The sequence below is a fragment of the Propithecus coquereli genome, unplaced genomic scaffold (assembly GCF_000956105.1).
Source record: "Propithecus coquereli isolate 6110/MARCELLA unplaced genomic scaffold, Pcoq_1.0 Scaffold475, whole genome shotgun sequence".
Classification (NCBI taxonomy): domain Eukaryota; kingdom Metazoa; phylum Chordata; class Mammalia; order Primates; family Indriidae; genus Propithecus; species Propithecus coquereli.
In genome coordinates, this window is record NW_012150563.1 from 635,571 (window position 1) to 651,134 (window position 15,564).

At 47.8% G+C, this 15,564-nt stretch overlaps 1 protein-coding gene across 1 annotated transcript in view; it reads left to right on the top strand.

Moving 5' to 3' along the window:
- Positions 1 to 15,228, top strand: part of MANBA (mannosidase, beta A, lysosomal) — a 108,721-nt gene extending 93,493 nt beyond the window's left edge. The window contains exons 14-17 of the mRNA XM_012655373.1: positions 6,473 to 6,617; positions 11,075 to 11,217; positions 12,046 to 12,300; positions 14,930 to 15,228. Coding sequence (XP_012510827.1) covers positions 6,473 to 6,617; positions 11,075 to 11,217; positions 12,046 to 12,300; positions 14,930 to 15,154 — 768 coding nt within the window. The 3' untranslated portion in view covers positions 15,155 to 15,228. The remainder of the gene's footprint in view (positions 1 to 6,472; positions 6,618 to 11,074; positions 11,218 to 12,045; positions 12,301 to 14,929) is intronic.
- Positions 15,229 to 15,564: the final 336 nt, after the last annotated feature.

The following is a 15,564-nucleotide window of genomic DNA, read 5'->3' on the forward strand; positions in this document are numbered from 1 at the left end:
TTTTAGTAGAGACGGGGTCTCACTCTTGCTCAGGCTGGTTTCGAACTCCTGAGCTCAAACAATCCGCCCGCCTCGGCCTTCCAGAGTGCTAGGATTACAGGCGTGAGCCACCACGCTCGGCCTACTTCTAATTTTTTGAGGAGCCTCTATACTGTTTTCCATAATGGCTGAACTAATTTACCTTCCCAGTAGTTAAGACAAGAAAATGAGGGGAAATAATAGTGTTTTCAACAAATGGTGCTGGAATAACTGGATATCCACATGCAAAAGAATAAATTGGGACCACTACCTCATACCATAGACAAAAGTTAACTCAAAATGGATCCAAGATCTAAATGTAAGAGCTAAAACTATACAACTCTTAGATATAGAACATGGGTGTAAATCTTATGAGTTTTGATTGGGCAACAGTTTCTTAAATTTGATACCTAAAGAACAAGCAACCAAAGAAAAATAGATAAATTGTACTTCATCAAATAAAAACTTCGTATGGCAAAGGACACTATCAGGGAAGCAAAAAGATAATCCACAGAATGGGAGAAAAAAATTTACTAATCATATATCTGAAAGGAATCTAGTATCCAGAATATATAAAGAGCTCTTAGAACTCAATAATGAAAAAGACAAACAACTCAAACAATTGGTAAAGGCTTTAAATAGACATTTCTTTAAAGAAAATGGCCAATAAACACATTAAAATATGCTCAGGATCATTAGTCAGTAGGAAAATGCAAATCAAAACCACAGCGAGATACCACCACTAGGATATCTACAATTTTTTTTTAAAGAAAAATAACAAGTATTGGCAAGAATGAGGAGAAATTTGAACCCGGATATGTTGCTGATGGGAATACAAAATGGTTCAGCAGCTGTGGAAAACAGTTTGTCATTTCCTCAAAAAGTTAGACATAGAGTTACCATATGGTCCAACAGTTCTATTCTTACATATAAATACTCAAGAAAATTGAAACATGTTCACACAAAAACTTGTGCACAGATGTTCATAGCATTTTTCATAGTAGCCAAAAGGTGGAAACAACTGAAATGTTTATCACCTGACGAATGAATAAACAAAATGTAGCGTATCCATGCAATGAAATATTACTCAGACATAAAAAGGAATGAGGTAGTGATGTATGCTTGGAGGAACCTTTGACTTTCGTTTGACTTTCGTAGATTCTACATATAAGTGAGATCAAAAGTCGTAAGATCTATATGTTTTATATCTAAGAGTTTTTTAGTTTGAGCTCTTATATTTAGATCTTCGATCCATTTTGAATTAATTTTTGTATATGGTATGAAGTAGGGGTCCCAATTTATTCTTTTGCATGTGGATATCCAGTTATTCCAGTACCGTTTGTTGAAAACAAATCACCTTGAAAAATGGGAAGGAAGCCAGTCACCAAAGCCACATATTGTGTCATTCCGTTTCCATGAAATGTCCTGAATAGGCAGATCCACAGCGACAGGAAGTAGGTTCGTGGTTCCCGGAAACTGGGGAGAGGGGAGAATGGGGAGTGACTGCTAATTAGTATGGTGTTGCTTTTTAGGTGAGGGAAATATTGTGGAATTAGATAGTAACGAGGGTTGCACAACCCTGACTATACTAAAAACCAGTGAATTATAACCTCTAAAAAAGGGGCGAATTGTATGGTCAGTGAATTATATCTCAGTTTCAAAATGGCTTTATTGGAAGATTTTATTGTCAGGATAATTTAAGTAAATAAAATATATAGATATTGGGGGAACTTAGTCACATGGCTACTCCTACTTTCAATGGTGGGGGTGTGTTTCTAGAAAATGTAGCTCAGCTGGAAAACTCCATCACCCTGGAGGAGGGGAGATGGGATTTGGAAGACAGCTAGCAACCGCCAGCGGCCAAGCTGGAATTGGGACGTAGGTCTTGGTTTCTTCGTCCAGTTTCTTTTCACCATGCTCTCTGTCCCTCTAGGAGACTGATTTCGTAAGTGCAGTTGAGCACGCTGCTGAGAATAGGCATATTTTTAAAACTAAAATAATATTTGTCTACTAACAGTGATGCCGAGTAACCTAGGAAATAACTAAGCAGTTATCCGTCTTATGTGGAAAGACTGCCCTCTTTAGGAAAGGACGCGTGGGTGTGTAAATATAGGGACAGTTTTTAAAGGGCAGGGGACAGTTCTGGAGATTTTCCAGGGAACTGGGATTGCACAACCCCTCTTTAAAACGTGTAGGGGGCGATAGCCTTCTGCACTTTTATGAACAAAGGCGTCATTCGTTGGCCTTGACTGGCACCCCCTGGCTGGGATGGACTCAGATCCACGTGCCGCAGGTGGCGCCGTCTGTATGCGGCGTGCACCGTGCTGTGCTGGAGGCCGCGGCGCTCAAGTCTCGGTCGTCCTCCTCCCTGCCCGTTTCAGGTAGGACAGGCTACCCGATAGAGCTAACCTAGTGCTCTTTTCCTTTCTTTGCTAGTGAGGGCTAGGAGTCCTTTTGCTTTTTAAACATTTTTTAAAGTTCGAAAATGTTAAGGGATTAATAATTTTTACCTATTAAACCAGAAAAGATAAGTTACAGTGAAGAGATTACTGTTAGAATGGAAATACAGAAATAAATACTTATATCTTCCAGGTTCTGAAAATTGGTATGGTTTAGAGACTGAAATCTGGAATGTTTATGGGGGCCAGGCAAGTAATTTAAATAGACAAGAGGATGATTAATTGGGATTCTGGCAAAATGAAGCCTACTGGCCCTGACTTAAGACAATCAGCGACAACCACATCAACAAGAAGCAAAAAGCATCCACTGTGTGGGCCAGTTCCATCCAGTGTGGGGCCAAGTTCAGCCTGGGGGCTACCAGTTTCCAGCAGCTCTGCTTGCTTGACTAGAACGTAATGTGGAAATATGCAACAGGGACTTTGAGCTTTGTCACATACTATTACCAGACAAATAAACAAAAAAAAAACACAGAGGGAAAAATTACTATGAACAGAAAATGTGCTTAGCTCTTGTATTTAAAGAAAAAACCTGGAAGATAATAAATAATAAATGCATATGAATTACAATGTATGTTAACAAAGATTGCAAAAGAATTTAGAGCTATGTAGATAATTTGGTGCTCATCAGATTGTTTTTTCCCTGAAAAGTAGATGAAATTTACCATAAAGAGAAAGAAAATACAGGTTCCTCTACCGAGGCCATCAGTAAAACGTGTAGTTGCCTCTCGGATTAGATCCAACTAAGCACAGGCACGACTTACTGACAGGTTATGAGTTTGTCCTGGAAGTTTTCGTTTTTGCCTGAGGAGATGACTTAGTGACGACTCTGGTATACACTGGTATTTCGTTCCCACACCAGAATTCCAGGTTCTGCTTTTCTCCTACTCACCCTGCTTTATCAATCTGGATCCAGGGAAGGTGCCTCCAGCCCCAAACTGCTTGAATGACCCCTCCTTCCATTCTACTCATGAGTCGGAGCTGAACCGAGTTCCTGAGGGGTCATGTCAGAAAGTTGCAGGTTCTCTGGCCTCTTTCGTATATCAGGAACGGCCCAACTTTGGGGCTATTTCGTGCCCTGGGAGTTTTGGCACTGCGGGCTGGCAGCCAGAGCGGTGTCATGGTGGTTGCCGTTCGCTGCCTGTCCCCGGCCTGTCAGGGCTGGGCCGGTGGCCCTGCCGTGTGTGGTGACCAGAGTCCTTACTCCCCTCTTCTTCCTCATCGGCGCAGCGGGACTCCCTCCACCTCTTCTCCAGCGAGCCCATCACACACAGTCCCTACAGCAGTGGCTGACCATGCAGGAAGGAATTTCCAGTTCCTCGCAGCGTTGGGGGTGTGTGCTGCGTTGGCACGGGCCGTTCCTGGCTTGATTTGTGCCCAGAGACCACCTTTGGCTCGGTTGATGGGGGCCTGATTGGGAGGCTCAGGGTGATTTACATGAGTTCAGATATTATGACATCTTTAAAACAAATAAGCAGGTAACTTCCCAGGCTGATGTGAGGTGATACTCTCTAGGGGGCATGGGTTGAAAATCAGTACAGACCCCCGATCTGTCTCTACTGAGATTTCGCTTCTTGGCTGCCTCATCTTCACTGAACTTTCTAGAAGTTGCTCTACGACATTTACTTGGTACAAGTCAACAAAATGTGAGTTCTTACTCAAGGAGTTGAGTTACTCTGTGCCTCCCTATCTGGGCCTAGAAGTAGATACGTCTCTTTCTTCCCTGGGTTGGTTCAAACAAGACTGGTACTTCTACAGGGAGCTTGGTCGGAGATCCCGAGTCTGGTTGGGATGAGCTGACTGCCGTAGAGAAGAGTTCTTCGGTCTGTTTTCCTGTTTCATTCCTTCCGACTTAGTTTTCAGACAGACACGTTGAGGCTGTAGCCTGTGGCCGTTTGAGCGGCAGCGCTGCCTCTGGTTTTGAGACTCTCGCTCTCTGCGGAGCAGCTTTCCAGCTGTCGTTGCCGCGGTCCTAGTGGTCGGGTTCCTGAACCAGAGGGCGGTTCTTCATCTGCTCAGAGCTAGCGTCGTCTGCTGCCTGGCAGATTTTAATAGCTCCCGAATGGTCTCCCTAAATCCACTGTAGCCCCTTCAATCCACTCCCCACTCAGCAGTCCCAGTCACCTTTTGAAAATGCAAAGCTGGTCACATCATCCTGAAGCTGAAAAGCTTTTTGTGACTTCCGGTTGCCTTTAGGATGCACACGGACACCTTTGACGTGCCTGACGTGGCCTTCCAAGGTGCCAGCCCTGAGTTTGTCACCAGCTTCTCTTGCATCGCTCCTGGCCCCCTGGGCCTTCCTTCAGTGCTGAGCCCGCCCAGCAGTCTCCTCTCACCGCGCCTCCTCGTCCTTTCTGGCTGGAAGGTTCTGCCCTCTCTGATTTCCCCTTTCCTCTTCCTTCAGGCCAATCCTCACTCCTCACCTAGGCCCACTCCCTGCTCCATGAGCTCGTAGCACTGCACTCCTCTCCTTAGCACTGTTACTGCTTGAAGTTGACGCTTATCTGTGCGGTTCTTTGATGACAGCGTTTCTGCACGAGCTCCGGGAGGCAGGGTGGTGTGGTTTTTTGCGGAGAGGGGCACCCGCCATGGCCAGCATGTAACACATACTGCAGGGACTTCTTAAATATTTACTGAATGATGACGATCTCTCCTTGCTTCCCTTCTCGAATTTTATGGCTGTGACTCATGTATGTTGTAACCTCATCTGTGACTTCCTCGTTGCTCAGCCACTTTATCTAAAGGTTCTACCTTTACCTCAGCTTTTCCACTTTTACAGGAGGCACCTGGGCCTGGTCTTTTAGCGGCCGTATATACACCCTTCTTTTTCTTCCTCCGTGACAACCCCAGCCCTACTCCAAGGCCAGCCTGTTCTCCAGCTGAAATCCTTGCATGTCTGGCCATCTCGTCAGGGCCTCCTCAGCGACCCATGCATGAGACCCTCCTAAGTACAGCTCCAAGCGAGGAGCACGTGATACGCACAGTGTCGGAACAGCAGCAGCAAAAGGGACTGATTTTTCAATGATGATGACACTTGCATGAAGTTCTTTAGTGCCTGTTTAATAAGAACTGAATTTTCCTGTCTCATTCTTACAATTTACCATCTGTTCTGCTATAATGAAGGATTTGCATTTATGAGAAATGTTACATTATCAAAAATCATGATATAAAAACAATTGTGATTAGAAAAAAAGGGTTAAAGATTGGATAATATCAGATTCATAATAATAATGTTATTTTTCCTACAGAATTTTTTCTGATAAAAGTTTTGTTTTTTGTTTTTTTTTTTTGAGACAGAGTCTCACTGTGTTGCCCGGGCTAGAGTGCCGTGGCGTCAGCCTAGCTCACAGCAACCTCAAACTCCTGGGCTCAAGCAATCCTCCTGCCTCAGCCTCCTGAGTAGCTGGGACTACAGGCATGTGCCACCATGCCCGGCTAATTTTTTTTTGTATATATTTTTAGTTGTCCAATTAATTTCTTTCTAATTTTAATAGAGACGGGGTCTTGCTCTTGCTCAGGCTGGTTTCGAACTCCTGAGCTCAAACAATCCGCCCGCCTCGGCCTCCCAGAGAGCTAGGATTACAGGCGTGAGCCACCACGCCCGGCCAAAAGTTTTTTAAATAGCTATGAATGTATTAGCAAAATCCATCATTGAAGAAACTTAATGTTTGACTACATAGAGCTTTGCTCTGGAATAATAATCTTTGGTTTTCTTCATTGCCGAGGCTACCTTTTACATGGTCATATTTCCTTTGTCACTCATTGTTACAATAAATCAAACGCCAAGCCTCCCGGACAAACCTGCCGCTACAGACAGCAGTTTCCGTCGTGCTAAGGGGCCAGTTACAAATCTAGCATGATCATGGTATTCCTGATGCTAATCACATTCCTTAATTTATCAGATTTGTGTTTTAAAAAACTCACACCTATAATTGTCTCAGATCTAGGCTGCCTACATCAAACAACAACCCCTGTGTGTGAATGTTTCCCCGACTCAGGTGATGCAGGCCCAGTGTGTCAAAACGGAGACGGAATTCTACCTCCGCAGTCGCAGCGAGATAGTGAAGGAGCAGGGGCACACCATGGGGGCTCTTTACTGGCAGTTGAATGACATCTGGCAGGCTCCTTCCTGGGCCTCTCTGGGTAAGTGTCTCAGCACCCTTTCTGTGGGTGAGAGGAAGCAAAACCTGTGGGGAGAGGGACTGAGTGAGCGCAGAGCCTGAGGGGTCAGGAGCCCACCTACGGCTGCGGCCACCCCACTCACCTGGCTGGTCTTTCCGTGCGCCCAAGGGGCAGCCTCATCAGGAGTTGAGTGCTGTGCGGAGTCACACAACAGGCTAAGAAGGGGATAGATTCATACACAAAGGTATCAGTCATGGGTCTTGCGATTACTGCATAGAATTTTGAATTTATTTAAGAGGACTTTCCATGGCCCAAGGATTATGGAGTTAGCATCCCTTCTTTTGAGTAGGAGAATTCAGCCAAGCAGAAGGCTAACCCGGTTACGTGTGCACGTGCCCCTCTCTCTGACCCCCCTTTAAGTCCATGAGGTCATCTCTGTGATGCCCTATTTAGCTACGGGGGAAGGTAGGAGAGTCAGCAACCCAAACAGGAAGGGTTACCAGCTGGACCAGGTCAACCAGCCGCAGGCGAGATGACTGGCGTGGAACTTGCATTTGAATTATCCCATCTATTCTGGCACGTTAAAAAATATTTCAGGAAAAAAATGAGTTTTTGGCCTTCACTACAGCTTATTCGAAGCAAAGTTCAGTTAATAATATAATATAAGCAACAGTTTTGAGTCAAAAATGAGGCAAGGCCATAAAGTAAAAGGCTGTTTTGCTGGGTGAGGCTTTTAAACCGGCTATGAATGCAAGCCCAGAGGTGTGCGTTCCAGACGAGCCTTCATCGGTGCCGAATGCATGACTCTTACAGGCCGTTGGATTGTGCTGAGGTTTCTCTGACCAAACTCTCGGTCAGCACCAAGCAGATAACAGAGCACTGAGGAAGAATCAGGCTGGGCCGTGGGGAAAAGCCGCCTGGGGTGCTGGAGAGACACTGTTCAGAGACACATGGACACTGACCCTGCTTTCTGTCTGTGGGTGAAGTTGTGGATTTTTGCAGCTGAGTTTGATTCCAGAAACTGGAGGGGCCCAATTTTTGTCAGTCTTCCTTTACATGATTGCATGTATTTAATAGATTATTCCAATGAGTTTTGCAGGAGGGTAGGTCTGTGGAAAAACCACTCAAACTCAAAAGTGCTTTTTCTATCCTCTTACTCCATGACAATAATCGACACAGAAGGTTTCTGTGGCCAAGTGTGTGGGTTTCTCGCCACTGCCAGGCGAGCAGCTCTGCGGTGGACACCAGCTGGGTGTCCTCTGATTCAGGTCTACTCTGTCCCCCGGGAGACGGGGTCAGATCCTGCAGGCCGAGGGCTCCATCCCCCAGGACAGCGCCCCTCTCCTGACAGCAGTTCAAGTGGGGGGCTCTGGAACTTCTGCCTGACCACTTCGAGTTGGGGTTCCCGCCAGCCCCTCTCTGGGTTCCACTGGTTTGCTAGAGCGGCTCACAGGACTCAGAGAAACACTCAGGTTTACCAGCTTATTACACAGGTATTTTAGAGATACACGTGAAAAGCCAGATGAAGACAGACAGAGGGTGAGGACTGGGAGGGTCCCGAGCACGGTGGAGTTGGGGTGCCACCCTCCTGGCATGCGGGTGACTTCTTGCTCCCCTCCTGTCAGCCTGCCGTGCGAAGCCATCCAGAAGCTCTCCGAGCCCTGTCTCTTGGGCCTTTTGTGGAGACGTCGTTGGACAGGCAGGAGGGGCCGCGCGCAGAAACGGGACTGCACAGAGAGGGCCTGCAGTGATGCGCGCAGCCGCAGCGGAGGAGCTTAGCGAGTCCCGCCCGCTCCCTTTCTCCTGGCCTCTCCGAGCGGCATTGGCTCCTCCAGCGTGTCGGGCAGGACCTCTTCTGAAATGGGACTCCGGTGACCGTAATCGGGACGGCAGGACAGATTAGAATCCTGCCTTGGGCAGGTGAAAGGAGGGCAGGGGACGCTCCGAGAGACGGGTTCTGTTTTCGGAGGCTGCTCAAGTGCCCCGACGTTTTGACAAAGGACTGTAACAAGGGCAGTGGAGTCATGAGCCAGGAACCCTGGGCAAACACCGGTGCCTATCATCATATCCCTGCAGGTAAACCCGAGTGTCAGGGCATGACGGCAGATCAGCAGTTTGGCCATTTTCTCAACTCGGGCAGGACCGTGGCGTGGGGAGGGTTACCAGCTCCTCGCGCTTACTAGAGAACAGGAACCAGCGAGAAGCGGCGACAGGTTCGGCTGTACCTGCTCCTGCCCCGGGCAGCCTCAGAGTCCCTGTTTAACTCTGTTTAGTTGGCTGCAGAGATCCACTGCTCACGGCGTGTGCAGCTGAGGGAGGTGCGTGCCGTCTCTCACCACCTGACGCGGTGGTAGCAGGGAGGTCAACAGCCGCTTAGAATCTGCAAGTTCTTACGTACACTCACGCACCACACAAATTCCAGCCAATGCCGGACTGCGTATGTGACAGCAGTCTCCTAAAATTATGATGCCGCTATTTTTACTGCACATCGTCTGTGTTCAAATATGTTCAGATGCATAAGTACTCACCACTGTGTTAGGGTGCCTGCAGTATCCAGCAGGCAACGTGCTGCACAGGCTTGTAGCCCAGCGGCAGTCGGCTACGCCCAGGTGTGTAGCAGGCTGCACCGCCTCGGTGTGCGTAAGTGTGCCCTGTGATGTTTGCACAGTGACAGAATTGCCTGACAACGCGTGTTTCAGAATGTATCCCTGTTGTTAAGCGACATATGACAGTACTTTATTTTTAAAAATTAGTCTAAGTTTATGGTTATAATTTTGCAAATATAAAAATCCACCTGGGAATGTTGCTTGGTTCATAAACTTGGACAGTTACAGGGCTAATGGTAAAGCCAGAAGTCACATAATATTTTTAGCCTGTTATGAAGAGTATTATGTTGCTATCCAAACTTTGTTACTGATTACTAACTTAGGTTGGTGTCCTAGTCTGTTTTACGTTGCTGTCACAGAGCAACCCAGACTGGTTCATTTATAACGAACAGAAATGTGTGTGGCGAATGTTCTGGAATCTGGGAAGTGCAAGAGCATGGTGCCGGCTCTGGCGAGGGCACCCCCACTACATCCTCCCACGGTAGGAGGCAGAAGGGCAAGAGAGCTCGAGGGAGTCCCAGAGTAAGACAGGGCAGAACTTGCTTTTCTAACAACCCGTTCTCCTCATGATGAGCCTGCTCTTGCAAAGAGGACGTTAGTCCGTTCACAGGAGGGCAGCGCCCTCGTGGCCTAGGAGCCTCTGAGTGGGTCCCCAGCTCTCGACACCGTCACAATGGCTGTTACGTGTCGACGTGAGTTTCGGAGGAGACATTCGAACCATAGCAGTATGTATCAGTGAGACCTTTCGTTTCCATTCCCGTTCGCTTGCGTGTGTCTTGTTTATGGCCTTGGCCTCTGGAACCACACGTTGAAAGTCTTGACCCACAACGGGACAGTGCACCTGCGGGCGTGTGCGTTACCTCAGGTCCACGCCATCTTCCATGTGTGAGAAAATTTGCCAAATGTCAGTTCTCGTTCACCGTGTAGGTCCAACGGGAAAGGCCTGCGCGCCACACCACAGCCCCGTGGTTGCTGTTTGAGGAAGTGCTAAGCGTTGGATTGAAGTGCTGAGAGTTGGTATTTTGCAAAACTCTAAAGAAATTAGTTTTATCTGAACTTCAAAAGTACATTCCTCTGTCTCAGCAGCTTGCATGGTGCATTCTGGCACCTCTCTCCCTTTTTCTCTCTCTGCTTCTCCACCTCTCCGGGAAGTTATTTGGTGGTGCTGTGCTTTGTGCGGAAGGATCATTGAAATAGAGGAATGTTGAGAAAAGGCGATGTTGAAAGATTTTTAAGTTAATGGGTTTAGCACACTAGATGTGTCAGTAAGACACAGAATTTTACAGATTCTTGACAACTTCTAATTGCATTTGTGGAACTGTCATTAATTGTCATTGGTTCCCTGGTTTTCCTCCAGTCTGACCTTGCCAGCCACATTTGCACAGTGGTGGTTTTGATGCGCTCAGAGGGTTTTATGCCTGTGGGAAAAGGAAGCTTTGAGTTCTAAGTCGGCTTGTGGGTGGGTGTCTGTAACAGGTGTTCACCGCGGACGCTGCTGCTGCTCATGTCCTTCGTGTGCGTGCAGCACAAAGGAACACTGGTGTACCGAGCTCCCGAAAGCAGAACTGCATTTGAGACAGGCTAGTGGGAGTCAGATCTGGACTCAAAATACCACCTCCAGCGCGCTTCAACCGACTGCCTCCGTTTCCTCCCGTGTAAAGTGGGTTGCTAATTGCCTGCCCCACCCTTGTGGGGTGGACACAGTATCCAGAACGCTCAGAGCCCTTAACAAACGTGGCTGCGTTCCATCGTTGACCGTCCTTTGTGGGCTCACTCCCTGGAACCAGGACAGCCGCACGCGGATGCCGCTGCGCCACGCGGACTCTGACCGCTTGACCCCGGCCGTCTCCTAACGCTCTCGATTATTTTCAGAGTACGGAGGGAAGTGGAAGATGCTGCACTACTTTGCTCGCCGTTTCTTTGCCCCCCTGCTGCCAGTGGGCTTTGAGGACCAAAGTGTGTTCTACGTCTACGGTGTATCGGACCTTCACGCCAACCACACGGTGACGCTCACGGTGAGTTGCTCGGATTTCTTTCTCTCTGCAATAGAGGGAGACTTTTAGATTATTTCTTCAGTTGTTTGGTTATATTCCATTTGGGAAAAATAAAAGAAAAATTAATTTGCAGCCAGAATCCATATATTCAGGTTAGAACTCTTGCTGTTTACTATGTGGCCTTAAGCAAAACTCTTAACATCTTGACAATTCAATTTCTTCCTCTGTAAAATGATACCAGTCTACCTTTTTAAAGGATTTCTATGCGTAGTAAATAAAATAGATGCAAACAAATTATATAAACTGTAAGGTGCCACTTAAAAGTAAGGTTATTTATAATTATGAGAGGCTGGAAGTGGTCCAAAGTTTGCAAAAAGAAATGACAAAAAATGGTATGTTAAAGTCAAAGTCAGTAAAACTATTCAGGATGGGGATGTGGAAAACTAAGCTTGTATCTGAAACGAATTTAAGTAAAAAGAAAGGGCAGAAACTCAAAGACTTTGGTGGCTCCAGTTTGGAGGACACCAATAACACTGAAAATAGGTCACATTTGTAGAATAATTACAATGTACAAGGTGCTGCACCTGCCATGGATTATTTTTTTAAATTCTCACGACAGCCCACGAAACAAATGCTGTCGCTGTTCTGGTTCTCAGCGTGGAGGGATGGAGGCTGGGAAGGGGAGCAGTGCAGTCACAGACCTAGTACTTGGGGGGCCGGGATTAAAACTCGGGTTTCGTAGTCTCTTTGCCACTTCTGCTATTCTGGCTTTCAGCTGTTATCGCTATTGTTCCCTAAAAAGACAGTCACCGAGAATGTCTGTTTGCATTCGGTTTTCTCTCTCCCCAGGTGAGAGTCCACACGTGGGGCTCCCTGCAGCCTCTGTGCTCTCGCGTGACCACACACCTTGTGATCGGGGCCGGGCAGGCTGCTCTCCTCTACAAGGAGCCAGTGTCTACGCTGCTGAGATGTGGGAATTGTACACGAGAAAGTTGCCTGCTTTCCTTTTACCTGTCAATGGACCTTAAACTCTTGAGCCCAATCAACTATCACTTCCTGTCCTCACCGAAGGAGGCCGTGGGGCTCCGCAAGGCAAATATCACTGTAAGCGCGGGTGGGGGGTGCGCCGCGGCTTCCTGGGGCCCTCCTGCTCCTGGCCCAGCTCCCTGCCCCCTGCTGTGCGCACCTTTTTTTTTTTTTTTTTTCCCCCCTTTGGTACTGAGTTTCCCGAGGCCTGGGGAAGACTGGCTGCTTTCCCCCTAAAGGCAAAGACCCAGTGATTTTTATTCCTAACCTAGGACTTGTGAGGGTTTCCAGTTACTGCCACTTGTCTGTCCCATCGCCCTTCGCTGGTGGGCTGGCACCGTGGCGGGAGGGGAGGCACGAGTCACCACCGCTGACTGCGCCTCGCCTGGGTGCCAGGTTCTGTTCTAGGTGCTTTACTGAGCACTGTCCGATTTCCGCAGCAGCCCTGAAGCTTGTGACCCGCGTCTCACACGTGAGAAAGCCGGGGTGGGGGAGTAAGCTCCGAGCACGGGCTCCTACGGCTGGGAGCACTGGAGGCGGCGGAAGCACTCTGATTTTGATTTCGGTGGAGTCTATTAATATTCAGTCTGCTTTCTTTGATTTATTGCTTCAATCACCAAATCTCCTTACGATTGCTAGGAAAAAAAGCTGGGACGACCAGGACATGTTATAAAAATTGTGTAGCCAGAGAATTTGAAATTTGTCTAGTTGATTGAAAACCTTTCCTTCCTTTTCTCTTACACACAGTAATGGGAAATATTTTTTTATGAAGTTTCATTCCCTGTTTTTAGCAAGTTTAAAATTTGTTTTAAACTTTTACTGCATTTAAAAGGATTCTCTGCATTTGCTTTTGACATAATCATATAAACACACCTAATCCTTGCATTTTATTAGAAAGAAGCCTAGCAACTGAAACCTTATCTTTTTTCCAAATTAATAGCCAAATAGCCATATAAGAAAAATCTGTTATCTGTAACAACTGATATAGAACAGATTTGAAGGAAATGACATACACTGACATGTATTTTTTTTTCCAGAAAAAGGTACTGGAAAAAAATGTGTGGTGTCTAAACTTATGATTTTGAAAACAAATTTTTTTTTTTTTTTTTTGAGATAGGGTCTTGCTATGTCACCCACGCTGGAGTGAGTGCCGTGGCGTCAGCCTAGCTCACAGCAACCTCAAACTCCTGGGCTCAAGTGATCCTCCTGCCTCAGCCTCCCAAGTAGCTGGGACAATATGTATGTGCCACCATGCCCACCTAATTTTTCTATTTTTTGTAGAGACAGGGTCTCGCTGTTGCTCAGACTGGTCTCAAACTCTTGAACTCAAGCAATCCTCCCACCTCGGTCTCCCAGAATACTAGGATCACAGGTGTGAGCTACTACACCCGTCTGAAAACAATTCTTTTCCCCTTAAATTGACCCTTCATTACCTTGAGGTAATTGGAGGTGGGAGAGAAGTATGGCTTCTTTCTTTGTTTTACCTCATTTGGGATTCAATGAGATTTGTTATTCTTAATGAGGTATAATAATGATAATAATAGTAATAATAATGTCAGTTAACATTTATTTTGGGCTTAATAGGTGCTAGGTACTTGGCTATACTATCCCAAAAGAGATGCCAGAAACTCGTTCTGCCTGTCTCCCTGAAGCCAGGGAGACACACTGAAACCCTAGGCTCTGCAGTTACACGTACAGTTACAGATTTCCAGTCCAAAGAGCCCCTTCCAGCCCTGGCCCTGGAGCGGCAGTAGCCGAGGCTGCTGGGGGACCACACGGGCCTCACGCCTGCAGCTGCTTTGCCGTCTTCACTGGAACAGCCGGGTGGCTCAAGCTTGAGCCTCTGACCCTCAACAGCTACTGAATACATTTTGTTCAGTTTCTTTTCTCCTTCTGTCAATATAGGTTTTCTTGTTTATAACTCAGAATCCTGAATGGTAAACGTGCAAGTGTGTAAGGCTAAATTATATATAGTAAAAACTGCCCTTTGGAATTCTTTATGTCACACATAACGTATAACGTGAGCCCTACAGGGTGGCGTGTCTGCGTCGGGAGCGACGCTGGTGACACGTGCAGGCCGTGGGGAGCCGGGCGCTCAGCCCCAGGCGTGCACGGCCGCCGCCCACTCTGCGAACCAGCTGTTGTGAGTGGAATGGAGACTCCCTGCTTTCCACTGCACGCTCTCTTTCTGCCGATACTGTGCGGAATTCACACGCGCTAAAAATGCTAATAATGTGACTTTACTGTCCTATGTAATAAAAGAGAGACGCTCTCACAGGAGAGCTTTTGCAAACGCCTGGCAGGCTGCTTTCTAGATGGCCGGATCTTTTCAGGAGACGCGAATGTAAGTTCCACGGTTGTGCTTTGCAGCTACGTCCAGACAGATCCCTAGAAAGTCATTGAAACCACCCAGCCCTTTGCAAAAACGTTCCTCTCTTGATGGTACTCTGAGAAAAACTGTAAAGGATAAAAAGCTTTGAGCTTCTTGTGACATGTTCTCCCTAATAATTGGAGACTACCTGTGTCCTTGGCTTGAGATTACAATTCGGTCCTTTTCCACAGCGTGTAATCATTTTCCACGCGTTGCCTGGAACCGCGCGTGGAGTATCTGCCGTGGGCAGCTGCAGAGTCAGAGCGCAGGACGCGCCCCTCAGCGCCCGCACCGACACGGCGGCTCTGCCCTCAGCCTCGCTGCTTTTTCTTTCAGGCCCTCATCTCTCAGCAAGGTGACGCGTTTGTGTTCGATCTGGAAACCTCAGCCGTCGCTCCCTTTGTTTGGCTGGATGTAGGCAGCGTCCCAGGGAGATTCAGTGACAACGGCTTCCTCATGACCGAGAAGACACGCCGCGTACTGTTTTACCCTTGGGCGGCCACCAGCAAGGGCGAGCTGGAGCAGTCTTTTCACGCGACCTCCCTGGCGGATATTTACTGAGGGACTCCAGTGTCGTCCGCGGCGCTGGGAACAAAGCATCTCTGCAGCCCTGGCCGGCGAGGAAGACAGCCAGGGCCACGCTGAAGACGCTCACCCGCTCCTGCCGCGCGTCCGGGCCGTCGCGCCTCGAAGAGCTGGCACCGCGAGCACCTCCAGGGACGGCTCTTCCTGCCGGTCCCGCCTCAGCAGGCCTGTGCCTGCGCGTTCCCGAATCCGTGCCAGGCCCGTGTTTTCGGCCCGTCACCTCCCAGCGTCAGCAGCCCACGAACCGACTGTAACCAGAGGGCCCCTCGGGGAGTCACGGGAATGTGACCATGGCAGGATCTCTGGAACCAAATGGAAGGTTCTCAAGGTGATGTCGGCCTTCCACAGTGAGCTCTGAGAAATGCCAATGCGAAAATGAAGTGCTT